The 27,673-nt window shown below is 38.7% G+C and overlaps 2 protein-coding genes across 8 annotated transcripts in view; one reads left to right on the top strand and one right to left on the bottom strand.

Moving 5' to 3' along the window:
- Positions 1-589: 589 nt before the first annotated feature.
- On the bottom strand, positions 590-18,730 carry MFAP3 (microfibril associated protein 3). 2 transcript variants are annotated; one of them, XM_010987266.3, is made up of 3 exons: positions 18,671-18,730; positions 7,713-8,245; positions 590-4,806 (listed from the first exon to the last, which is right to left on the bottom strand). In XM_010987266.3, the coding sequence occupies exons 2-3, from the start codon at positions 8,005-8,007 to the stop codon at positions 4,013-4,015; spliced, it is 1,089 nt and encodes a 362-aa protein (XP_010985568.1). In that variant the 5' UTR covers positions 8,008-8,245; positions 18,671-18,730; the 3' UTR covers positions 590-4,012. The 2 variants fall into 2 exon arrangements, with proteins under 2 accessions (XP_010985568.1, XP_064340549.1); XM_064484479.1 differs by lacking the exon at positions 18,671-18,730 and adding an exon at positions 9,753-9,956.
- Positions 18,731-18,755: 25 nt separating this feature from the next.
- FAM114A2 (family with sequence similarity 114 member A2) overlaps positions 18,756-27,673 on the top strand; it is a 33,747-nt gene continuing 24,829 nt past the window's right edge. For 2 of the 6 annotated variants that reach the window (XM_064484478.1, XM_064484473.1), the window contains exons 1-4: positions 18,756-18,804; positions 22,081-22,325; positions 22,677-22,776; positions 23,185-23,277. In XM_064484478.1, the coding sequence (XP_064340548.1) occupies positions 22,095-22,325; positions 22,677-22,776; positions 23,185-23,277 (424 nt within the window). In that variant the 5' untranslated portion in view covers positions 18,756-18,804; positions 22,081-22,094. The other 4 variants (XM_064484475.1, XM_064484474.1, XM_064484476.1 and 1 more) reach the window with 4 other exon arrangements.

Genomic DNA, 27,673 nt, shown 5'->3' with positions numbered 1-27,673 from the left:
AGGCTTAAGTCCAGTGATCTTTCACCACAGGGAGCTAGGGGCTAGGTCTTCATTCTGTGGCATTTAAGTAATGAGTTGCACCTCTGCCTGTTCCCTCTGCCTGTCTCCTGAGATCCTGTGCTTTTCCATGCCTGCTGGATCCATCATTACCCTTCACTCCCATGGACAACAGACACGTGCTTCCACCAGAGCTATACCTCCCACTGCCAAACTGCATCACTAACTTTACATACGAATCACAGGTTCTCCAAAAAATGTGCTGAATCCTCTGGTCTCTAGGCCTTAGTTCCAGCTGTTGCCTTTGCCAGGAATACTTGACTTCAGAAGTGGGAAACTGCTGTACTGAGGCCTAGTGAAGACGGTCTGGTAGCTGCATTCTCATGGTAACTGTCGTCAGGACACCCATCTTAGCATGGCTCAATGCACCAAAAACATTTAGATGTTTAGTAAATGTTTGTGAAATGCAAATGGGTAGCCATAGTGGAGTCCAAGTTGAATTCCAATTTATGCCTGTTTAAAATCAATAAAAACACATTCTATCACACATAAAAATGAATATATCTCTATAGAAGACTTCAGACAAATGAAATATATGCCATTGAACATTTAATATATTACATTCAAGTACAACTTTTTAAAGGACAAAATTATAATGTAAGTTCATTGAAATGGTAAGCATTTAAACATCATCTGAACCATATCAAATAATACTCATTTATTCTTATGAAATGTGTTGACAACCTATAAGTTTATGTATAAGGCTCAGCATTTTCAACACTTCTGGCTTAGATGAGAAAAGACTGTGTTTTCTTAATGGTGATTCAGGAAATCTGATATACCTGTGTTACAGTGGCTGGTGTGTGGAGACAATGCTAGCACCCATGACTGGCTGGGCCCTGGAAAACAAGCATGCCATGTTCCCATGCTGTTCTGGGACACAGAATACAAAGTCTGATCTCGGGTCAAACTACATGCAAGGCATGGAGAGGACTGTGCCAAGGGGTTCACTGAGGCTGGAGGACAAAAGGGAAAGCGAAGTGAGGTGAAGAAGCCAGGGGCCTACTTACAACCATTCCAGGTCAGCAACTCCCAAGATATTTATATCAAGGTATTTGGCAGGAAATATAAATGCTCATTGGGCCAGACTCAAGAACTAAACTATCACAACAGATGCAACCTGGAGGACAGACTTATCAAACCTCCTATAAACAAGTGGCACATCAGCTCAAAAGATGCCCATCTGTCTGGTTTCAGTTGGCAAGGAACCTATAAAAATATTTACATGTCTATTTTTGGTAAATTTATTTCACAAAGCCACCATTTCATTTCATAAGGACAGTAAGGCTCATTAAATCACAAGACAAAATTTATAAATGGGATGACAGAACTATTTCAAATACATTTGTTGAGTAAAGGTATTTTCGCTAACTATAAAATCCAGCAAGACAAAAAGATAATTACACTAGCATTATTGTCAAAAGACTGTTAGACTGTAGATTAAGTTCAAAAGGTTAAGGATTTTACAAAAAGATAACATGAGTATTAATCATATATAAAGAGTATTTGATTAGCTACAGAAAATGTTAGTAAGTGTGGTTTCTTCCTCTGAGCAACTAGCTTTAGAAAGTAATACCAACTCCACTTAAATTTTGACCTACTTTAATTCCTTATCAATGGCACCATAACTTGGAATACTTAAAGTAAGCCAGTCACTTTGGCCACCAAATTAAGTCACCATTATGTTTCTAAAATAATTTATATAGGATACACTGGAGTAGCCTACACTTAATTGTCATACAGTACTGCACAAGCTTATAGATTTTTTTCATTTTTTCCTTAATTTTTCTGAAGTCCTGTTTCCCAGAACTTTGATCACTAAATATGCCTACCTCAAGGTTCCAAACACTCATGTCTATTATGGGAACATGTAGGGTAAATTCATTCTCTTTAATGTGACAAGCAAAATTCTAAAAATGACCCCAAACCTGCGATATTGGGACAGATTTGGAGGTGTTACGTAGAGATACGAGGGATGTTCAGGGGACAGACCTCAGACAAGGGATTCTAAAGATTTTTATACTTTCAAGAGAAACATTTTAGGAAGGGAAAAAGTGTTCTACAATCTAGGGCATGTTCAAGAGCCCCTGTTCTCATAGCCAGATGTATGAAAACAGTTTTCTTTAAAGAAATACAGGTCTATGAGCCAAGACAAGCTTCGGCTAAATGATTGGTAGCTTTTGTTTGGCTCTGGAGGTTTCCATGGAAACAGCCTGAGAGACAGAAAAGGCAACATTATCATCTTTATCTATAATGCCATCTGATAAAACTGCACACTGGTTCGTTCATGCTATCCAGAGCAGATGTATTACTTCTGATAAGCTCTGACAAAGGGAGGCAGGAGTTCTATCTGATCACACTCTGAATTTCCTGCCTTCCTCCATTTGAAACCATAAATTAAAATCCTGATAAAACCTCCTCTGAACATTTCCCTCAGGAACCTCTAGTTCAAGTAATGCTTCAGTAATCAGAAGCCAAATGAAGAAATGTGAAGCACATGGAGCTCCACTGCCAAGTTCTTAAAATTACAGGACACCAAGCTTACTGTAGCTGAAGAAATTATTCTGAAGAGTATTTACAATTTCATTATATCAGATCTCAGCGAGGCAAGAAACAGTCTTAAGTGTTTACCCACAGTTGAATCAAGTGGCATCATTCATAATTTTTTTATGTCTAGATCATTTGTACATGTGTATATATATCTTTTTACCTGTATATCTATATATATTTAATATAGTAGCACACTGCACACACCATTCATTATCTAATCTTACATCAGGTTAGTGCTTTTCAGAAAGGCCACAAAAGCAGCCCTAAGCTCAGAATTCTATATCTGAAGTATATAAAAATAAAAACCTCAATAACAATACAGTATAAACAAGACAAACAAAATAAGGAGGCATGCAACCTTTAGCACCATGTTTAAGACCATAAAGGGCAAGAGTGTTGACAGAGGGCTAAAGAGGAATTCAGCGGTGGGTTTCCCGCTGGAATGGGATCCCACAGAACCATCTTGCAGAATCCAGTACTTCAAAAAACGGACAGCCTGAGAAATTCTATTAACAGAAATGTCAAAACCCATAATTTCCCAGAGACAGACGATTTGACATTCTTTCTTTTTCTAAAAACATTGGAGACATTACTCTTCAGGAACAAATTGTCCACTTTTGGAGATAAGTTGGGAAATCACTGCCAGCTCAATGAGATAAATGATGCCCCAGTAAGTTGAAAAGACATGATATACCCCCAAAAGGACCAATTTACTCATGGAAAGTAGCTTACTAATGAGCAGTCAGCTCCCTGATATCAGCATAACAATAGAGACATGGGCTACACTGGAAAGAGTCAACCTAGCACATACAACTGTACGCTCCAGCAGGCAAGACATCTGACCAACACTCACACCTCTATGCACAGCATTGGTGTGGGCATCCAGATCACAGGATGAAGTCTCAGCTTGTTCCTTTCCATAAGAAGGGACTGAAAGTCTAGGAAAGGGTTTAATTAGAAGTGTGCTGAAGATTTCAATGGTGTAAGGGTGGCAGGTAAGAAGTTATAGGGCAGAAACAACTTTAGATATCACCTAGCGCAAATCCCTCATTTTACTGGTGGGAAAACTGAGGCCTCAAGATAAAGGTCAGCCCTAAATGACAGAAGAACCATGACCAGAAGAGAAGCCATGTAACTCTCAGTGCGGGACTTCCCCCATTATGCTGCTCTCTCAGGCTCTTTTAAATCTCAACATGTGTCATTAAATCAAACTCAGGGGAAATGAGAAAGATGAGATAAGAAAAAAATGCTTAATTTTTACAAAGATTTTGGTGGTAATTCACATTCTGATGTGCTTAATATTAACAAAGGGGGAAAAAATATCAGTTATCTTCTGGTCAAAATGTTATTTCCTGCATGAAACAGGTTCCTTTTCTGAGAGTAGTTTTTTAGGTACCGGAATAGCTCACAGCTGGCAACTGTCATGTGTCCCATCTTTGTAGTTAGAGCTTGATTCAACAGATTCTCTATCATCAGGTGGGCTGAAATGACTGCTGTCTTGAGAATCTGTACCAATACTCTTGGTCTCTGACTGAAGGTGGACAGAAACCTGAACTGCTATCTCCTGGCCTTGTTCACTCAGAGAACCATCATCCGAATCACCTCCTGGTGAATTACTCCGGCCCATCTCTGGGTTAATGACATAGATGCCATCTTGAGCATTCAAGGCAGGTCTCTCTTTAATTCTTTCTCCCATGTCATCAGGGTCATCCACTCGCACAGCCTCAAACATCTCCTCTACAAAGGCCCGACAGTTTAGAATAAGGGGTGGCAGAGGGACGCTTCTTGCCAGTTCTTCGATATAACGAGCAAACTCCATGGTTTTAAATTGTGTGACTTTGGCGAGTTCCAGCGTTTTGGCCGAGGTGATGATGGGGATGCGTTTGGCGATCTCAAAGGCCTTCTGAAGTTTCTCTGCCCCTTCAGTTCGGAAGAATTCGTTGATGGCTTTCTCAGTTTTACGAAGATGGCTGCTCATCATGCAGAGCCGTGTGACATTCAAGATGAGAGTGATTGTAAAGGCAATCAGGCAGACAATCATGTAGTAGATACTCATGTCTCCTGAGGTGAAGATAACCCGCAGGGTGACCGAGTAGGAGGCACGGATTGGAGAGGTGATAGAACATGTATAGAGCCCACGGTCAGCAAAGGCTATGTTGGTGATATTCAGGAAGTTACCAGAAACCAACCATTTTCCACCTGGTAACCCAACAGAAACAAAAAATTACAGCATAAAGAATACTATTACTAAATACGCCAACCACCTTATCGATAGTCCACCTCTTCATGAGAGTACTTTAAACTCATCTAGTAGGTCCTGCTGTTTGCTTAAATCATGTAAGAAAGGGCAGACTTTTATGTCCAGAGTCAGAATTTAAATAGCCTAGAACTTAAAAGTGGGAATTAAGATCTTTCTTCCTGACACTAATGATTATCACGGGTGCCTTTTCACTGCTAGATGTAAGAAGCCTTTCAGGGAGACAGGTGTGTCAACATAATGCTAAATGACTAACCTTAAAAAAAAAGTTTGTATGTATGTGTGTGTGTCTAAACCACAGCCTCTACCTATCCATTCTCATAAAATAGAAGGCTGTGCCCGAGAAATATAAAACAATGGTTATTTCTGGGGTAATGGGTTACAGGTGATTTTTATTTTCTTTTTAACTATTTATTTATTTTCAATAATGAACTTTTTAGAAGAAGAGACAAAAACTATTTTTAAAAAGTCCTACCAATTTAATGTGTTTGTTCAATGACTAACTAGCTAATCTGGCATGCCTTGCACATGTTAATTTGTTTTGTTAGAAAAGGTTGGTTCATGATAATATCTTGATTTTCTGGCAAGAATAACTGAAGTACAAGCCAAAAGATGTCTCACAAGTCAGGGTAAATGAACAGCTTGGCAGAGAGAGTAAAGTTGCCCTTAAAATGCCTAGGCTTCTGTTTTAAACCTAAAACATGCTGCCTGTCTTCCACACATGAAGGTATCTTTGTTCAGGAATGTGTATACAAAAGGCTATGAGTATGAAGAGCAAAGCACACTGACCACCCACCTTGATTCAACATCCTTTAATAACTTGGCTCTGCCTGCACAATCCTCACCTTTTAAGTTCTCAGGGTACTCTGTGCATTAACTATGAAAGCCTTCAAAGGTGGGATAGATGGGCTAAGGTGGTGTACAGGTGAGTCCCAGTGACCAGAGGTGGTGTCCCAGAGGAGGCTGGGTGACTATGAAGAACCACTTGAATGCCTCAGCTTCCAGACCTCTTTCATCCCTCAGATTCTATACTTCTGGATTATTTTAGCAGCACATCAATTAGCAAGCACTGTGGACTCTGCCCATTTTTATCATCAAAATTTTTCTAAATTCTATAGTAATATTTAAGAGCCATCACTTCACCAATATGCAAAGAAGAGGAAAGCATGCAGCTATGAATATAGCCATTATTTTACAAGCTTCTGTTCTATAAACTTGGAGCTATGAAAAGGATACCCTATGAATCCGAGGTATGATGAACTACATAGACTCCATTCATCAACCACAATACTATGACCACAGTCTAAACTCCCTAGTTCACTTGCTAATAATAGCTCAAGATTTATGAACCTTGTATTAGACTGACATACTCTTTAAACTCTCACTTGAGATTCATAAAATTTAATAAAATTGTCCAGAGCTGCTGCTGAAAGCATCAATGATAAATGTTAGCAGAAAGGCAAAATAGGAAAATAAAACCTCCATTTCACTTGACTGGTCTCATCCTAACCCAAATTTTGTTTATACAGTCAGTCTGTAATAATCACATTGATTGAATAATGCACATCTTAGATGTGTCTGGTCAGGACCCTAGAGCCAAAGCAGTTAAGAGTCTAGTTGAATGGATCCAAACAGGGAACCCCAAATCACGTTCAAAATACACATACTGGGCACCACTATTGAGGTTCTGATTTAATAGGTCTGCGTTCTTAAGAAGGTCTGTTCTAACATTCACACTCTTTAATCCCTTGGTGGCCAGCTACTCAGTTCGCAGAAGGTTAAAATGTTCAGCATATACTTTAGAAAGAAGCACCATCTGTCTCCTTTTCTGTTTTCCACTCTAACATGAATAGCCAAATAGCCTCATATTCCAAGAGATTAGACTATTTTTCTAGCAAAAAAAGATCAAGGGGAAATTTTCTGAAAGTGTAGCTTCTGAGGAGCCCAGAATTTAATTCTTATTTCATTGATTTTTCATGGAGATTTCTTTTCAATGTGTTTTAACACAAGTAGTCTTCAAAAAAATCTTTGTAACAGAACACTAGTCAAAGGAAATAGTATTTTGATTAAGGTGTGTTCACAGGTTCATAAACAACAAAATCAAACAAAAACCTGTCAAAAAGTAGACTTTGGTCACATTATTATGATGTTTGTGTGATTTTTAAGACTAAGAGACAAAAAAAATACAAGAGAAACTCTCCTGTTCTCCAATAAATTAAGGTACAGAATAGAAAGTAGGAATGAGCTGGAAGGGTGGCTTATAGAGTTCTTCCTCAGTGCCCTTCTGATTCTCAGATGGACTTAAAGTTTTAAGCACAGATCTTTATGCTCACTTTAAAAAACATCCTTGATTTCCTCCAACATTTTTAGTTAATTCATTTCTGAGCAAAAAAGAATTTTATTTATGACAAGTTTACTTAGTCTAGTGAAAAATCCTTCTTGCTGTATTCACATAGGGCCACCACCCTGTACCACTCACATTACCATCTAGGGGAATGGTACCCCTGGAGTTGTACAGTGCATAGCCTGCACAGCTGTATGCAGCAACCCTGACGTAGCCTATGTTCAATGAAGAAGGAAACCAGCTCACCAAGAGGAGAGAAAAACGCTCACCATCATTATGTGAAACCTTTTAAATTGATAACTATTCTTTATTTTTTTCTTCTTCTGGTTAAGAAATTACAATTATTTTTTCTGACAGGTATAATACTCCAGGCCTTTCAAAAGCTTTAACTATTTACTGTAGTACTGCATCTTTGAGACTTCTTATTGAATATGTCATAAAACTAAGAAGAGAGAAGTAGTAGGAAATGAGTAACCTTGACTAATTATACTCTGGCATAGTTACCTCTGTCTCTGTCATCCAGTTGCTGTCCTTTTGAGTTGTACCAATAGATATCTTCAAAGTGGTCGACTGTGAGAAGACACTCGATTGAAACACTAGTTCCCTCTCTGGCTATGATGACATCATCACCCGAATGGGAATCCGGTGAGAGTTCAAAACTTGGGAGAAATGATGCATTGAAAGAACTATGATTCACTCCCAGTGGGGTCACTTGGTTGAAGCCTACATCTTCCAAAGCAAATGCTTCTGGCACAATAACAATCACCACTAAAGTGAATAAACAACAATGTGGCTTCATGGGAAAATGGGAGAAACTCTTGTTTAGACTGGAGAACTCAAAAGCTTCTACACTATAACAAAAGCACAGTGGGTCATTGATTGCTTGGTACTGGATTCAAAAAAAAAAAAAAAAAAAAAAAAAAGGCAAGTTTCCGTAGTGTAGTGATTATCACATTCGCCTCACACACACACAAAAAAGGTAGATCCAGGTATATTTTTGAAGTCTTCAAGATTAAAAGATGTGAGTGGAGCCCAACCTAAAAGAAAGCCAGATATAAAGTTTAACCATCAAAGACTCGTAATGGGGTGAAATTATGTTCTAGAAATAAATAGATGTGAAACTGACTAGCATAACTGGCATCAACGTCAGGGAGTGAAATAGAACACCACTTTAAAATCTTACGCAGTCTGTAGAAAGAGCACTGAGCTGGGAAATGGCAGACCTAGATTCTGGTACTAGTGTTGCTACTAACTTGCTGTAGGACCTTGGCAAGTAGCTGGGTTTGCTTCTCACCTGTCAAATGAGGGACTGGATGAGACAATCTTTAAGGGCTCTTCTAATTCTGAAACACTGATTCTTTTTCACTCTGACAAATTCCCTGCAATGAAGGCTAAAATATTTAGCTTAGTGATCTTTTATTTCAACCTGCACCAGTACCATCTGCTGTTATATCAATAACATAAATCAACTGGTATATCAAAATCATAACCATGGAGCTCAAAATTTGAGTAACTCAAGTATACAGACACATTAGCTATAAATAATGCAAGGACACTTGAGGCAGTTTTGTCTTAATATTAGAAAGAAAACTGTACTACTACATATACATGAACAGTTACTGACTTCTGAGGCTATAGAACCTCCCTCTCGGGCAAGAATTTTAGAGAAAAGAATTTTCCTTTAATAGTTTCTTCAATATCAAGAAACAAAATACAATATACTTACATTTATAAGAATACCAAATTTCTAACTCAAAGTCTATAAAATTAGCTAAGGGAGGAATCGACATCTTAAATGTCTAGTTGATAGAAATGCAAATATAAACTACAGGGAAAGATTGTCAGACAAATTTAAAAGGAGTAAAATATCATGAATAAAAAGCAAAATGACATCCAAGAACTATGTGATTATGATCCTCTTACTGGTAACTTGATTTCTCTTTTAAAACCAGACTCTTAAAGAAAAATTTCAACTTCTATTTCTATAAAATATGGGATGCAACACCTAGCTTTATTTCTTACAAGGGCCCAAAATAATTAGTTTTGGAAATTTACTCTCCTGTATACTTACATGAAGGCTGATTGAACATATAACATAAAAAGCAATGGATCATTGTACTTTGCCATTAAACTGTTCAAAGTCTAAATTACAAGTTGAAAATCTCATTTAGTTTTCATTAGCCCTTGAAAGGATTTTGAATGATGACAATAATTTTATCTTCCAAATTTAAGGATTTAGAATAAAACAGAACCTCAGATTTTGCTATACATAATAGATTGAACACGTGTTTATTTCCATTTCCTCCCAAAAACCCCACTAAAATGACAATGAAGGAAACAAAGCACTTGGGCATTGGGTGAGATGAAAGAAGTGATCTGATCTAACTTCTTTACAATTATTTGCTCCTTAAGATTGTACTATAACAGGAGAATGCTGATTTCTATTAGGAGGGAGTGGAGGGTACAAACAATGGAAATAACTTTAATTAAGAGACTGCCATAAGCCAGGCACTGTGCTAGGGGTTGATACATGCAAGTTCCCACCTTCTCTGCCACTACAATTGGCGGTTGTGATTTTCGTCCTTTATTTCAAACTAAGTGGTTCTCAATGGTGACAGGAGTGTGCTAAAAAAGTGCTCCCAGTTCTTCCCAGGACTTTGGTAAGGAGTCCTGTGGCTTCATCCAAGTCAGCATTCCCCAAATTTCATTCATTTCTTCTACTGTCATCATTTTTTTGTTCTGCTGTATCTGTGTACCAAATTATTATTCTTTATGCTTTTCTTTCAACAACTCATTATTTTATTTTCATACATTTGTTTTAAAAGGAAAGTCTGTATCACATCTGTGGGTAAAACTAACTTTACACATAAGCACAATGAAAACAAAGCCATGTTATTAACTTCCAGAGATACTGCCATCTGCTGAAGGCTCTATGCAGGAGGCCTGCTCTCACTGTAGAGAGAACAAAAACCAAACAAACCTCACACAACTCCACTTTACTCTAATACCACCTAATTTCTCACCCTGCCATCCCCTTCCTCCCCACCCCTTCACACTACTGAGTTTAGAACCACTCTTTTAGACTAGAGGTATATGTTTTCATCTATTCAACAGTATCTCTTGAGCACCTACTATGTGCCACAGACACTGTCTCTGCCTTCATGGAGCTCACAGTAGAGGACACAGACACTAGCCAATACATACACATACAAGAAATGCTATCCAAGGGATAGTACAGGCCACCACAGCAGCACCCAACATGGAGAGCTAACCATGTTGTAGAAAGTCTCCCTGAGAAAGCAAGTTGTACAACAGCACCAGAGGGATAAAGGGGAATTGAGAGTAGAAGACAGTGATCTAGGTAAAGAGACAGGGGGCAGGGAAAAAGCAGAGGGTTCACTGGTTAGAAAAGACCTCCAAATTGTGGTAGGGAGAGGTGGTGGCCAGAGTGCTGGGTCTGCCTCCTGATTCTGGAGGTGGGCAGTGTGGACCAACAACAAAACTGGAGGCAGACTTTGGGAACTGGAGTGGGAGGCTGAAGTTAGTGAAGAAGATACCTGTCTAAGGTGAAGCAGTTGAAGAACTGGGGGCTCAGGAGTGGGGCAGATCACCTGTGGGGGTGGTGATGTCCCCCCCAGGATCAAAGCAGCTAAGGTGGAAGAAACTGGAAATGGAAGACATGGACTCACTTTCCCTGCTCTGAGATGCAGGAGCTTCAGGGGAATGAACAGCCTTCACGTGAGAGGGATGGAGGGCAACAGCCTCCTGGCAGTGTTGCTGCTGTGCAGGTCCCTTCTTCATGCAGCTTCCCTGAGCCTCCTCTCAAGGCCTGGCTCTTCCTCTCATATGGATTCAGAGTACACCTGGATGCAAGGTGGCTATTCTCTGATGCCCTGTAGACCTCACCATTACACCAGTCACCTGGCCCTGGTATATGCTGCTCTGTATTGCCAGGCAGTCTACCCCACCTCACTATGAGCCCTTTAGCACAGAGACTGTATTTTTTATTGTTATACTTCATAACTAGCACATGTTCAATAAATACTTACTGATGGAGAAGAGTTTAAATTTGATCAAGTATATGATGGATCTCTGTAAGCTGAAGAGTGTTATACAGCAGGGATCATAATTATTCAGATCTACATGCATTTACTAGCACTTATTATATTCTCTGAGACAAAAAAAGCCAATGCTAGTAATCTTGAAAGATTTGAAAGGCATAATGCCTAAATGCATTCCTTAAATGAACTACTAACCCCCAAAGTCTTCTTTTACCATCTTGTCCTAGAAGATAATGGTGGGAATAAAAGATTGGCAAGTCCAGAGTTTCCAAACCAGGTTGAGTATCACAATTATCTAGAGAACTTGTTAAAAATATGGATTACTGGGTCCCACCACAGAACTAGTGAATAAGAACCTCTGGGTCTGGACCTTGGAATTCATGGTTTTTAACTAGCTTCCTGGTGATTCTGAGGCAGAGGGCCCATGGACTAGCATTCAGAGATCACTAATATACTTCCTCATTTCCTCTGCAACAGCCCTGCCTAATGGTGCTCTGGACTGCCCAAATACTTCTAATATGAGAGAACCATCACTCACATTTCTGGATTAAGATTACCTTGGAACATTGTAATGGAAGCCTCTGATAAAGGCAGGGTAGCAGAGAGGTTCAGGGTACAGGCTCTGGAACCAGGTTTCTGGGACTTGAGTCCTAGATCTGACTCTAATTAGCCTTGCAACTTTTGTTAATGACAGTCTCTCTGTGCCTCATCTTTAAAACAGGGAAAATAATAGCCCCTATTCTCAAAGGACTATTGCGAGGTCTGAATGAGTTAGTATACATAAAACACAGAGTCTGGTAATTCACTGAAGTGATCACTGAATAAACTCTACTTCTTATTGTTGATGGTCCTTTCACATGCTAAAATCTACACCTTACAGCAAAACCACTATTAAAGATAAGTAAAACACTTATTTGGAATACCATGCAACCATTTAAAAACCTTGGAGGAGAGAGAGGAAACACCATCATGTAATTTCAGTCTTTAACTGTGAATCGCACACTTTTCTTTTTCTCATTGCAAGTAAATATTTTACAATAATACAGATCAAACATTGTAAACTGATCTTTAAGCCAAACCATGATATTATATTTGTTTTTATGTGTCCTGAGTAGAGAACCGTTGTTGTGATCTATTCTAGCCTGTGTTCCCCTTTTTGGAGCTTTGCCTTCTTGGGACCAGGAGGAAGTCAACCCATTGGCTGACTAAGAAGAATCTTGTTTCTGGAATTTGGATTGAGACACTATGCGATGGGGCCATTTGAGGAAGAGCAGGTACATAGGGACTGAGGCAACAGGTTACAGAAAAGACAACAAGGATGGAGAAGAGAAAGAGAGTGTGGTAGCAGAAGGGGGGGAGGCGGGGTGGCAGCGATGCTGGTGGTGGAAGAATTGCAGAGGGGAAGAGAGAGAGACTCACATGTGCTGCTCTGGCCCAGACAGAATTCTACTTCCTGGCTCCAATATGACTTTTTTTTTTTTAAAAAGCATCCTTATTTAATGTTACTCAAAATTAAAACTACAAAATTGAAGGCTGAATATGCAAACAATAAAGGAAATTGAGAAATGATTAGGTGGGGAAAAAAAATTAAGTTTAGCAAAAGTGACTGAACTGTGACTGTAGCTACCAGGAGACCCTCATCATGGATTTTCAGCTCCTCCCCTCCCCTGGAGCAAGGCGCACCAACTGCCCCTGTGGCCAAGACTTGCAGTTCCTGTTCTGTACAGACACAGCCATTTGCCTCTGCTAGAAGTTTATAGAGAAATCTACAAGACAGGGATTAAAAAATACTATGAACACTGTAAAAGTGCTCTTAGGTCAAAGGTGGCAGAAGCAGCCTGGTACACTGATTTCACGCCAGGAGAGCAGCAGGTTCTGTAATATCCTTAGTAATATCTGTAATATCCCAGTCAACAAAGGCAGGCTCAGCCTGGGCACTTCATACTCATACCATGGACATCCTGAACACAAAGGACTTCTAGTCTGAGCTACTAAGAGACACAACCCATTTGCAGAGAAGAGGCTGTTGAGCATTTGGGAGAGAAAACACTGGCAAAGGTATGTGTCCAAGATGACAGAAGCAGAAAAAAAGAGTGAGGGAACAAATCACCCTTGGGATCAGGATACCCTTGACTTATCTCTTCACACCAAATGTCCTCTTACTTAAGTCAGCGTGGATTGCTTTTACTTGCAACGAAAACTACATTGACTACGACCTTTCTACTCATTCTGGAGTAATGACTGTAAAACAACTCAGCTAACTCAGGGGCCATCATGCACATGAAATACTGGGCACTGCAAGGGATGCTCAGGTGAATTAGAACACTGTCCCAAACCCTCAGGAATTTACAAGCCAGCCTGGAAGGCAGGGCCAGAAATAGCTGACTATATATAAGTTGGTGTGAGAAGTACTGAAGAGAGTAATTGTGCTGTGAATGCAAAAAAGAAAGGAAGACTTCTTGAATTTTAGGAATGCAACTCCCTTTAACTTTGGGACTACCCATAATATCACGCCTGCTATCTCAATGCAGCAGCTGACATATGGAGGCTATGAAGAAAGAGTTCAAAAAGGAAAATCAAAGCGCCATCTTCATGTAAACAGTTAAAAAGGGCTATGCTATGCTTGTAAAGTTACTTGGTAGAATTTTTTATTACCTTTCTTCAGCATGAATAACAGGAAAGTGTGATATTCAAGTTTAATCTAACTCCTTTTTCATCTTTTAGGTACAGTAAAATGAAAGCTTTCCTAGGATCATGAATAATCAGAACTGTAGATGATTTTACCCTACAGAACCATCCTGGATATTGGCTATATCATTAAAAAATAAAAAGAAAGGAAAAAAAGAAAGAAAGAAAAGCACTTAAGCTGTCATCCCTAACAGATTGCCTTGTTGCTGCTCCTGCCAACTTCTGAGAGAAGAAATATTTCCATTCTGTTCCAATTCTCAACAGAAGTAAATAAGGAAGTAATGTGGCTGATTTCCGTTCTCGTGGCTCAATATTAAGTTGGCGGAGGAACCTGCTGTTTGCAGAAATAGTTCTGGGATAACTCAAAGGGAGGAAAAACAGTGATGCCCAGATGGTATTGGTTTTTGCTCCAAGTATACTGGGATATTAATGCCTCACTCTCCATAATTAAATGTGTTAGAGGCTGTATTTACAGCTCATCTACTCTCTCTGCCTGCACTCTTACACTTGAAAAATGGAGACGTTCCCCTACACTCAGCACACAAACGGTCAAAGTGGCATTCTGAATTGGCAAAGGAGAGAAAAAGCAAATGAAGAGCAGACTGTTAGCACTCCTCTGTCCTTTGCAGAGAACAAACATAAAGCTGTTCTGCTTATACTCAAGCATTATATAGGGATCTGTAACATTAAAAGGTTAATAATATTCAAACAGAAATCACCATTTTGAGGGCCATTTCCCAAAAAGTTTCTAATTAAAATAGCCCTAGTGCTCCCAATAGTATCTTGGAGCCATCACACACCTCATCACTGGCATTTAGGCACTCAGCTCAAACTTCAACATACTTTCTGGCACACTGAGAAACATCTGCATTTGCTGGAGCTTTGCTTCAAACCCAGGATTATTATACTCTTGACTTTTATCCTTTTTGCCATAAGCATTTGCTGAAGCCACACAAAGACAACGATGTAACAGGCTTAGATTTATGATCTCCTTGTCCTTTTTTTTTTCTCCATAGTCTGAAAAATCCCCCAAAATCTCAAACTCAGTATAACTAAAGTAACTCCTCACTCTCAGCCTCAGATCTACCTGACCAGCACATATACAGCATGGATGATAGCCATAAATACAATTCTTCCAGTTTTGCAAGATCACACTTAAACAGTATTATCATGGTTCTGTGATCAGGAGCATGGACTCTGGAGTTAAGGATGCCTGATCCTATCCCTGGCTGAAGCTGTGAGCTCAAGAGGCCTTAGTACACACATCTACTGAATAAAGTTATTAAGAGTAACCACCTCATAGGGTAGTTGTGAGTATTAGATGAACTAATATGGGTACATGGTAAAAACATGCTTTTATTCTTCTTCTTCTTCTACCTCCTAGATGTTTTTCAATTGAGTCCTACTGTCCTTGCCCTAGGTCAAGCCCTTTTACCTTACTTGGGTACCACACTATTCTTTTATTTTATAAATGGGTCTCCTGAACTCCAATTATATCCCTTTGATGTCCCATACACTGCTCCCTCAGAATTGGTCCTAAACACAAATCCAAGAAAGTTAAGGCAATTTTAAAATCCACTAGTTATTTTCCACTGCCCATGAGATAAGTTTCAAATTCTAATCTAGTAACCACAATTCACCAGGAATAAACTCAGTTGGCAGAACAGAAGCAGCTAGTTGGAGCCCAGCTGTGCCTGCAGGCACAATAACTGCTTGCTAAAAAATGAATGGATTTAGAAGTCAAGTTGGGTTTTTAGTTACACCTCTGTCACTAATTAGCTATGACCTCTAGTGGTCTTAGGTTCCTCAGCTACAGACTGATTATCAATCCTCTCTGCTTAAATCCTACAGTTTTTCCAGCTTCCCCGTCATGATTCAAAGCCTTAACTACATTTATTTTTCTCTCTATTCTTTTCACTTTAAAGTTCTGGTTCTAGTTGTTCTTTCTGCTTGAAACTTCCTGCCCTCCTCTCCACCCATCTTCCTGTGGAAATTTGACCTTCTGTACAATATCCAACTCACTTCTCACCTAAGCTCTCACTTTTACCCTCTTAATCTGGGATAAATTTCTTTTGCTCTGTCAGTCCCCTAGTACACTGAGAGTACTCGATGGTAAGACAGTTTGCTTCTTTTTTTTCTCCCATTTTTTAAATTGAAGCATAATCAGTTTACACTGTTGTGTCAATTTCTGGTGTATAGCATATATGTTTCAGTCATACATATACATACATATATTCCTTTTCATTTCTTTTTCACTATAGGTTACTACAAGATATTGAATATAGTTCCCTGTGCTATACAGTATAAACTTGTTGTTTATCTATCCGACATATAGTAGTTAGTATATGCAAATTTCAAACTCCCAATTTATCACTTCCCAACCCCTTTTCCCCCTAGTAACCATGTTCGTTTTCTACGTCTGTGAGTCTGTTTCTGTTTTGCAAGTAAATTCACTTGTGTCCTTTTTTTTTATATTCCACATATAAGTGATAGCATATGGTATTTTTCTTTCTCTTTCTTGATTACTTCACTTAGAATGATGATATCCAGGTCCATTCATGTTCCTGCAAATGGTATTATTTTATGCTTTGACAGTTTCCTTTTTTTATCAGTTGTCTGTTTGTCCAAAAGACTGTAAGCTTACTAATGACAGAATCTAAAAACCTCAGTCCTTGATATAAGATTGGAGTCAACATTCTGAATTCAGGGGAGGAGGGTATAGCTCAGTGGTAAAGTGTGTGCTTAACATGTACGAGGTTCTGGGTTCAACTGCCATTACTGCCATTAAATGAATAAATAAACAAACAAACAAACCTAATTACCTCCCCCCTCCAAAAAAATATAACATTTTGAATTCAGACACTTATTAACGTTGTAGTCAGAACGGTACCTGCTACAAACTTCTAAATGACTTTTCAGTCGCGGGCTCTGGAAATTGTTAGGGAGAGATATGATGACGTGAAAACAGCTGTTAAAATTTTAGTGGGCAGAACACCCTAGAGTGAATTCAATCTCTAACTGGTTTTCTCAAACTGCAATTATTAGACCACTTACATCAAATTAATCTGTGCTTGTTAAAGATGCAGATTTCTTGGCTCCACTCTGATTTACCGATTTGGCATCTCTAAGGGTGAGGCCTGGGCATCTGCATTTTTAATGTGCATGTAGTTTTAATGACTTACAAACCAAGCCCATGTATCTTTTGATTGTCATAATCATACTCTAATTCAGTGATTCTCAAAGTGTGGCACAAGAGCCTCTGCGGGTCCCTGAGACCTTTTCAAAATGATTTCATAATAATACTAGAACATTATTTGTCTTTTTCACTCTCATTCTCACACAGTACGGTGCAATTTTCTAGAGGCTACATAATGAATGACATCACACGAGAATGAATGCAGGAGACAGAAATGCTATTTATGTTAACATGCACTGAATTTATCATTTTAAATAAATAACTTTTAAAAAAGTTATTTTGATATCTAAAATGGTACATGTTGACAGATAAAACTCACACAAATAAAAACTCTTTGATGTTCTCAATAGGTTTTAAAAGTGTCAAGGGATGCTAAGACCAAAAATTTGAATGCTTTTAGTTATCATTATTATCAGCAGTACTTTAATGATAAGCTTAAGACACGGTTAAGCAGCTTAATGACATTCTAGTCTTAAACCCCAAATTTTATAAACTTTCCATTACAAAAGAAAATCAGAGGAAAGTACCTATTTTATACATATATAATGTTTTTGGTTTTTTTGGAATAGGTCGTTTTTAACATGCTCACAGGTGATACTGATGTCCCTAAATTTAGAGACCCACCATCTGAAGGGTTTTAGGAAGAGACTGTGTTTAGACATCAAAATGATAATTCTGAAAGCATTAAATGAAGTTGGCATTGGGTTCTTAAAAGGCCAGGTCCCTTCTCTGGGACTTAGTTTTTCACATCTATTCAATGAGGGTGTCTCTAATGCTTTTCTGGCGCTCAGTTCGGCTTTCATGCATTCCCACTGCTCAAGGGCAACTGAAGAGGTACATCTTTTTGATCAGGGGTCAGGAGTAAGCTAAAGTCATAAATTAGAGCATGTCACTCTTCTGCATAGAAACGTTCAATGCTTTTCCAATGCTCTTCAAAAAAAAAAAAAAAAAGTCAAAATCCTTGTCCTGGCTCACAAACTCTACAAAATTTGCCCAGTTTAAGCCTCTTGCCTCATCTTCCTCTTTTTGCTCCATTCACAGTGGCCTTCTTCCTCTTTCTTGACCAGGCTGTTTGTTTCCAGGAAAAGGCGTTTGCACTTGCTATTCCTTCTGCTTCTAATACTCATCTCTAGATTTTCCTAAGGTTTACTCCTTCGCTTCGCTGTCACTTTATTCTGTTTAATTTTCTCTAAAGCACTCACTACTACCTTAGATAATCGTATTTGTTTGTTGACTTGTTTTCCGTGGGCCTCGTCCACTAGGACGTCAACTACCTGAGAACAAGGCTACTGTCGCTCGTAAACCAGTGTGTCCCAAGCACCCAGGGTAGTGCCTGGCAGGTAGGTGGTGCTCAGTAAATATACGATGCCCGAACTTCGGCAGCCCAGGCCAGACCTTCAAAAGGGCCGCGGATACCCTACCTTCCTTCACGTCATACCCCAACCCACCACCCAAACCCACGCCTCGGCACCCTCAGTGCCTCCCGCGGTAGCGACCCCCAACAAGCCCCGACTCACCAGACGAGCGCCGAGCTTTTTCCGACCGAACTGGCTGCTTGACCCGGAAGTTCTTTCGAGTAGGCGAGGCTGCCTCCGCCCTGAAGGAGGACTTCCGGGGCAATAGGAGCGGCTTCTCGGCGGCTGTGGCGGCGGTGAGGGTGGCGGCCGGTTGGACGAGGGGCTTCCCCTGAGGAGGCGGGCTGGGTGCGGGGTCCAGGGGTCGCCGAGGAAGGGGAGGCAGTTGCCCCGGGCTGGGCGGCGGGCGCCTCGCGGTGGACGCTGAGGCTACGGAAGCAGCTTTGGTTATTGAAGTGCTACGCTTGTGTGAGGAATTCTTGTCGCCGTCAGCGTCAGAAACTTAGGAGCGCGCGTTTACACCAGATTTCCCCTTTGGCACCTGTTCGTGTAATTGGAAAGAAGGGAGAGTGGATTTTCTTTGTGTGGAGACATACCGTTTTATTAATAACGAGAGTAACGAAACGAACGACCACTTCATACCAACAGCAGCTGATACTCGTGAGCGGTTATGTGCCTGGCTCAGTTTCAAACCCCTCACATCCACCGTGTCGTTTCGTCTTTTTAGGACCTCTGGCAAGTAGGCATTACCGCATTTTCCAGATGGGGAAACGGAGACGCAGATAGGTGAACTAACTTCCCACAATCTCGGCAGTACGGAATTGGGAGAAAGTCAGTTTAATTCCAGAGCCCTTTATATTATTATTTATTATATTATGTATAACTTACGATGATGATGGTAGCTTGTAACTTGGAGACAGCATAAGGAGAGCGAGAAGTTATTTTTTTAAAAAGCGCGTATTTATTCAACTACACAAAACATGTACTGAACTTTGTGTAAGAATTGTGTAATCTTTCTTATTAGGCCTCTATAGTAAATGGCGAGGAAATTGTCTTAAATTAGTTCTCAATCGCCAGAGCTTGGTATGTAATAGGTACTCAAAAAATGTTTGCGAGTAAATAAGTGAGTACATCGGAGTTGATTTGTATGTCAATGGGTAGTTGTATCTAGATTGTTTTTTTCTATGTGTTTTGGAAATGTATAATGTATGTATATCATACACCGTATGGTCTAGGATCCATGGTGTTATATAAACCCACTTTTCTAGCCTTATGCCTCATTATTCTCCTTGCCATTTTAATTACTCCTCGTGTCTGTCCGTATTCCATGCTGTCAAACCTCAGACCTTTGAGTTTTCCCACATGTTGCCACACCCTTCAGTTTTCTCATTGGCATCTTCATATGTCAAAATTCTAAGAGCCCTTTAAAGCAGGTGTTGCAAGCTCAGATGCCCACAGGGGCTAATCAGGTGACATAAATAAGGCAGGTGGATTTAGGTGGAGACTATGGGGAACTACAGAACACTACCCTGTCTAAAAGATCCCAGCAACTATTTGGCATGAGCTAGTTATTACCAAGTTGAATGTGGGCCCAGTGTTGCCAGATCTTTCAATTTTACAAGAGAAATTGGAAGTTATATGTGTATATGAAGTCTGATTTTTAAATGTTAGCAATTAGTTTTTTAAAAAAAGTTTAAACACTCTACAGCCCAAATAAAAACATCTGTAGGCTAAATTTGGACTCAGAATTCCAGTTTGTGGTCACTATTATATGCTCATTTCAGATATTTAAAGTCCATAAATGTTATTTCCTGATCTAGACTTTTCCTTCCTCTCTGTTCTTTTAACATTTTGTGTGTACCTCAATTATAGTCCTACTTCCAGGCTGCCTTAGTTGTTAATATGTCTCTCTCTTCTAGTAGGTTAGAAACGTTGTGATGGATTGGGTCTAATTCTGCACTTAGTATATGGTACAGAATATGTGCTTATACATACCCATAGTCTGGATGGGCATGTGTATATATGTATGTATGTATGTATGTATGTGTGAGATGTATTTATTTCTTCCCAGCAATATTTGGTTATCCTGGAAACCAGCATCTGCTCTTTGTAAAAACACCAGTAGTATCTTGGCTTTAATTGCCAAAGAGCTGTACTTCTGGAAAGAATTGAATTGGTTAACATTGCTATTCACAAGCTGGTCTGATGTCAGTCTTATTCTCATAGCTTAAATTTCATAATTTTCTCTTTGAAAAATTGAAGTAGGAATGATTCATGACTAATATGTTTCTTTAAATGATAGTCAATTAAAGGAAAAGTTGATAAATTGGACCTCATTGAAATTAAAAACTTTCGCTCTGTGGAAAACCCTTTGAAGAGGATAAAAAGATAAGCTACAAACTGGGATAAAATATTTACACCACATATTTGACAAAGGACTTGAATCTAGAATGTAAAAAGAGCTCTCAAGACTCAACAGTTAAAAAAAATTTCAATTAGAAAATGAGCAAAATATCCAAATAGCTATTTCCCTGAAGAGAACATACAGATGACAAATAAGCACATGAAAAGATGTTCAAAATCATTAGCAATTATAGATAGCTATAACCATCTAGCCATAGCCAGAGAAATGCACCTTAAAGCACCTTAAAGCCATAGTAAGATATCCTAACACACCTATTACAGTAGTTCACATAAAAAAATAACACTGCCAAATGCTTATAAAAATGAAGAAAAACTTGATCACTCGTACATTGCTGGTGGGAATGTAAAATGGTACAGCTACTTTGGAAAAGAGTATGGCAGTTTCTTATAAAATTAAACAAGTTCTGTCAATTGCACTGTGGTCATTTATTTCAGGGAAATGAGAATTTATATTCCCATAAAACCCTCTGTAGGAATGTTCACAGCCATTTCATTTGTAGTAGCCCTAAACTAGAAACAGCCCAGACATCCTTCAGCACGTAAATGGTTAAACAGCTGAGATACATCCACACCAAAGAACACTAGTCAGCAATAAAAAGGGAGAAACTACTGATAACCAAAACAACTTGGGTGGATCTTGAGGAACTTAATGCTAACTGAAAAAAGTTAATCTCAAAAGGTTACATGCTGTATGATTGCATTTATACAACATCTTGAAATTACAAAATTATATAGATGGAGAATATCAGTGGTTGCTATGGGTTTAGGAGGAAGGTGGAATGTGTCTAAAAATATATAACACAAGGGATCTTTGTAATTGAATTGTTCTGTATCCTGATTGTAGTAATGGTCACATGAATCTGCATGTGGTAAAATTTCATAGAACTAATTACACAAGCACAAATGAGTGCATGTAAAACTCCTGAAATCTGAATAAGGTTGGATTTTATCCATATCCTAGTTGTGATGCACTATAGTTGCACAAATGGTTACCTTGTGGAAACTGAGTAAAGAGTATATTAGGGCTCTGTATTATTTCTTAAACCTGCATGTGAATCTACGATGATCTAAAAAAGTTTAAACAAATAACTTACACCAAAAAAACCTGCATTATTAATTTTTTTGGTGGGGGGCTTTTATTTTACCAGGCAATGACCTAATCATGTCGGATAAAGATGATATTGAGACTCCAGTGGTAACTGAAGCAGCCCCCACCGTTGAAGATGAGAACTGTGAGCCAGCCAAGAATTTTGAGTCTGTTGACAAAAGTACCAAGCCAGAGAGTAAATCAGAACCTGTAGCTTCTACTCGGAGAAGACCAGATTCCAAACCTCCCAGTGACCTCGAGACTCCAGAAATTCCTTCTGTTCAGGCATCACAGGCTGCAGGCACGGTAGAGAATCTGTTAAAACATTGAGATTGAAAAGTATCAGGGTTAAAAGGAATTTGGAATCAATATCAACTTGCAGTTGTTTCTATTTCTTTCCTTTTATAACCAGAAAACACAATTTTGTCAGTTCTGTAAATGCTTTTATGAGTAATTGCCTTTGCTATGTGATGCTTATATACATGCAGGTAACATATGTCTGTCAGTCAAGCAGTACCTTTCTTTAGCCAAACAAATACGTATTTGTTCACATATTTTTTTGGTCAGTAATTATTTACCTTGTATGTACACTCTTTGTTTTCCTCTAATTTTTATTTTTCCTTTGCCTTTTGTTTTTCTGGCTACGGGGGAAAATAGGAGACTGTTTCAAAAGATGTACCCCAGACTGGATGGGGCTATTGGGGCAGTTGGGGCAAGTCCTTACTCTCTTCAGCCTCAGCCACAGTAGCCACAGTAGGTAAGGACATCAGTCATTAATTTTTGTGTGTATTTTGCTACAGATTTGTGTTAAAAATCACTTTGTTAATCTTTTCTCTTCCATACTTACTCAAAGCCTTTATAGTTTGAGAATGCATTATAATGATCAGTGACTTTATACTGCCACTAGAGTTTGTAGCATTTTCTCATTAGAAGATTGATATTTAGAAATTGTTAATATAAAAATATTCTTTGGTGATAATCTTTTCTTTTTTTTTTTTTGGATAAGGGTACACTCCCAAAGATTAGTTATATATGGTTAAAATAACATGTCTTGTGGCTGTCATGAACTTTAAAATCTGCAGATTTGATTTTTGATTTGTTTCTTCACTTTTGGTAAGTAGTAGCAAATGATATTCAAATATAAAAATGTTGTTATTCTCATTAGGACAAGGTATTTCAAATGTCATTGAGAAGGCAGAGACTTCCCTTGGAATCCCTAGTCCCAGTGAAATTTCAACTGAAGTTCAGTATGCAACAGGTCAGTATATGAAAGTGTTAGGACCAAGTTATAGATTGATGGAAAAGTTAAGCTCATTTTTCAGTAGATACTTATTGAATGTCTGATATTCAGGGCATCATGGGACTGGTGAGATAGGGGATTTAGAATCTTTGGCTGACAGAGGTCTATGTCCTTTAACCACTCAGATGTCTCTTCACTTCGCTTTCCTCATCTATGAAATGGGATCGTATTTTATATCTCAAAGGACTGTTGTAAACAATAAATAAATAAAGCTATGAACGTGGAATGTAAAAATTGCCCAGCATTGTGCTTAGCACAGTTGAGTGAGAGCCCAGTAAGGGTTAACTAAACTTGAATCTATTGTGACATGAAAAAAATATTTTAATGTGTTAGTTTTGGGGGTGTATTTTTGTGTTTGGATTATTGTGAAGGTGAAGTTTAATTCTGGAGGCCTGCTTTGATCAAGTAGAATCCTACTCTCACTTAAGCCAAAAAGGGAAGAGTTATGCCCAGGGATCAAGAGGGCTGGGACCAGAAAATAGAAAGCTTTTTAGGGCCTGAGTTTGCTTTCTCCATCCCTCAGGGACTTTATTGTCTCCCATTCTTGCTTCTCTCTGCTCATCTGTATTATTCTCCTCTCAGAGCCTCCTGACTTTCTCTGCTTATTGTCCCCCACTTCAGCTCTATAGTGAGTCCTGGTGTAAGTATCCATCAGAGACTTATTGGCATCATTTATTTCCATTTCTAAATTCCCAGAGCAGAGAATTAACTCAGCCTAAACTTGGGTCACGTGTCCATGTGTCAGCAATGGCCAGGAGACAAGATCCTATTATATAGTGTGACTGCAGAGGACTGTGTATATGACTTGAGGACACTGTTCTTAGTGTCACCTGCATCAGATGCTGTGGCTTCAAGTAACAGAGTATGTGATTAAAAGTGAGTTTTTTTTTACTCATTTTAAAGAACTCCAGAAGTAGGCTATTCCAGAGTTAGTTTTGTGGCTCTTTGGTGTCAGAGTTCTGCACTGGCTTCTCTACAGTATTTTTTTGTTGCTGTTGTCTTTTTATGGTTGCCAGATAATACCACAGTTCTAAGTATAGTGTTCTAATGTAACTGTGATCAAAGTCATAAATTAAGTGGATGGAAAGTGTCATTTCTCTTCATGTATCTCTTTCCTTTAAAGAGAGGAAAAGTTTTCCCAGTAGCTCCCAGCATATTTCTCAGATTCCATTGGCTAGAACAGGGTTTCATGTTCATGCTGTAGCAGCAGGAGATGCCAGGAGAGCGAGTTTTGGGCATTATCATAAACCTCCATGGCAGGAGGTAGGCTTATAAGGTAAGGAAAAGGGGAGAAGTGGCCTTGGGTAGTAAACAGCAGTGACTTCCCCAAGACCTAAAAGTTGTCCACCACACAAGCCGTGTTTCAGTGCCCCAGAAGAGCATTGAAAAACTCGAATGAATATTGATGGAAAGAGTGAGCTAGAAAGTGAAATACCCAGGGCTAAAGTTTTATAAAAGAAAGTTGAGGGCATCATGGATACTGAAGCTGGAAGTCTGGGGAATGAAGATGGGGAGGATATGTTGGTTCTTTTCATGTCTCTGAAGACTACCATGGATAAGAAGGTGGTTTATTTGCGGCTTACACTTATTCTGAGGAGAGAACTAGTACCACTCTTTAAGTTACATGCATTTAGATTTTAGTTTAATAAAGTTTTTAAAGGATTATAAGAAAGATAACTTTCTAAAATTAGAATGGAATAAACTTAAATAATAAACTCCTTTCATCTTCTAAAGTTCCTAAGGAGGGAGTTAATCTCTCTGCTGAGATGTTGTAGCAGGGATGTGTCTTTTCAGAGCTTTGAGGTAAGCAGAGGCCACCAATGGAAATCGTCTTAACATCTTTTAAGAATGGAGCAGGGATGGAGTGTTGATCTAAAGACTATGTTTGACTCTACTTGATGATAACAGGAAAGACCAGTAATAGAGGGAATACAAAGAAAGGAATGGTATGGACCAAGACTCAGACTGGTACTACACAGCAGTATTTGTTGAGGGCTTAACCTTCGAGTGTTCTATCTTTGTTCTGTTACGCTTATGAGCACTACAGTACTTTGCTATTTGTATAACTGGAGGAAAATGTCAAATGAATACATTAGTGGGTTGAGGAATAAAGCATGTTCTGTGCTTGTGTTTACATCAAATTCTCGTTTTCTTCTTAGTGTAATTAAGCATTGTCTCTGAATTTAGACCTCAAAGATGTTGTAGGAAAATTATTTTTCTAAACTCAGTCCAACAGATTAATTCATTCACCAAAATTTTATTGTGTGTCCATTCAGTGCCAGACACTATTCTAAGTGCAGGAGACATCGGTGAATAAAGCAAAGTCTATACCTCAGTGATCAAGTGAAATGAAAAATAAATTAAGGGGAAACTGCCTCTCTGGGGTAAAGCACAGTGCTTGGTGTTGGAAGAACTTGGAAATGAATTAGACATAGACTACCTGCCCTCTGTTTTTCATTGTTGAAAGAACTAACCAGAGTACCAATCAGGTGAAGTCAAGTGTGAAGTTCAAGCAAAGGACTGTAGGAACTTTGAGCAATTAATTTATGTTTTCATGAGAGAAAAATTTGAGTTAGATCTTGAGAATGGATATGTTTTTAAACAGGTGGAGAAGCTGTGGTGCAGGGATTTTGAGGTGAAGGGAACAGCATGAATTAAGAAAATGTAAGAAGGCATGAGATATTTGGGGAAGAGAGAAGCCCAGGATTTGTGTAGGGATGGATGGAGAAATATGCCTGAAAAGTGGGATATCTGTCATGGAGATCTTTGTTTTTCAAAGCAAAAAATCACTTTTTCGCATTTTGAAAATAATGCTCATTATAAGAAAACTTAGTCAAAAAAATGGAAAGCTATAAATAAGTGAAAAATCTTCTGATTCCATCCAGAAATAACATTTTGGTATACAGTGGTCCCTCGGTATCCAGGAGAAATTGGGTCCAGGACCCCCACCCCCACCCCCTATACACACAAACTACATGGATGCTCAATCTTTTATATTAAATGGCATAGTATTTGATCCTCCTGTATACTTTAAATCATCTCTAGATTGCTTCTACTACCTAATATAACACAATGTAAATGCTATGTAAATACAATGTAAACTCTATGTAAGTGGTTGCCTGCATGTGGCAAATTCAAGTTTTTTTTTTTTTTTTAAGGCGGGGAGGTTTATTTAGGTTAATTTAGGTTTGTTTGTTTGTTTAAACAGAGGTACTGGGGATTGAACCAAGGACCTTGTGCATGCTAGGGTTGTGCACTCTACCACTGAGCACTCACTCTGCCACCTTCCCTGGTCAAGTTTTGCTTTTTGGAACTTTATGGAAGGTTTCTCCCTCCAGATATTTTTGATTCATTGTTGGTTGAATCCACAGATGCAAAACTTCCAGATATGAAGGGCCAGAACTTTTCCCTATTTCTACCCCATGAATGTTAGAAAGTGTGTGGGAGGGGGAAGTCTTTTATGCTTATTCACATAATTACCATTTCTGATACTCACTATTTTGTGTAGATCTAAGTTTCAACTAATAACATTTTCCTTCAGCTTTAAAATTTTCTTTTAATATTTTTTGTCAGTGCATGTCTGCTGACCATGAATATTCTCAAATTTTGTTTGAAAATGTCTTTATTTTCATTTTTGAGGATATTTTCTTGGATATAGATTCTAGGGTGACAATTTTCTCCCCCTTTTATCACTTTTAAAGTATCATTTCATTTTGTTCTGGCTTGCATTCTTTCTGTTTGAAAGTCAGTTATATTCTTACCCATTTGTGCCTCTGTATGTAATGCTTCTTTTCTCCGGCTGCTTTTATAAGTTCTCATTATCACTGCTTTTCAGCAATGTTGATTATGATATAGTTTTCTTTGTATTTATTCTGCTGGATAGACATTGTACTTTGTGGATTTATGGGATTTAGTCAACTTTGGAAAATGTTCAGCTGTTGTTTCTTCATATGATTTTTCTGCACCTCGCTTTTTCCCCTTGGTACTCCAGTTACACGTGACTTAGACAGCTTGGTGTTGTCCCATGGTCACTGAGGTTTGGTTAATTTTTTTAACCCTTTATTCTCTGTACTTCGGTTTGGATAGTTTTTGTTGTGTCTTCAGGTTTATTGATCTTTTCTTCTGCTGTGTCTATGCTGTTAAGTCCATTCAGTGACTTTTAAATATCAGGTGTATTTTTCAACTCTAGAAATTGCATTTATTTCTTTTTTCTGTCTTCCATTTCTCATCTCCTTATGTACATATTTTAGTGTCCTTGCCTGCTAATACTATCATCTCTGTCATTTGAATCTGTTTGTATTGGCCAATTTTTTTTCTTGGTTATAGATCACATTTTTCATTCCTTTAATTGGTT

This window comes from Camelus dromedarius, chromosome 3 (genome assembly GCF_036321535.1).
Source record: "Camelus dromedarius isolate mCamDro1 chromosome 3, mCamDro1.pat, whole genome shotgun sequence".
Lineage (NCBI taxonomy): Eukaryota > Metazoa > Chordata > Mammalia > Artiodactyla > Camelidae > Camelus > Camelus dromedarius.
This window is presented reverse-complemented; position numbering and strand designations above follow the sequence as displayed.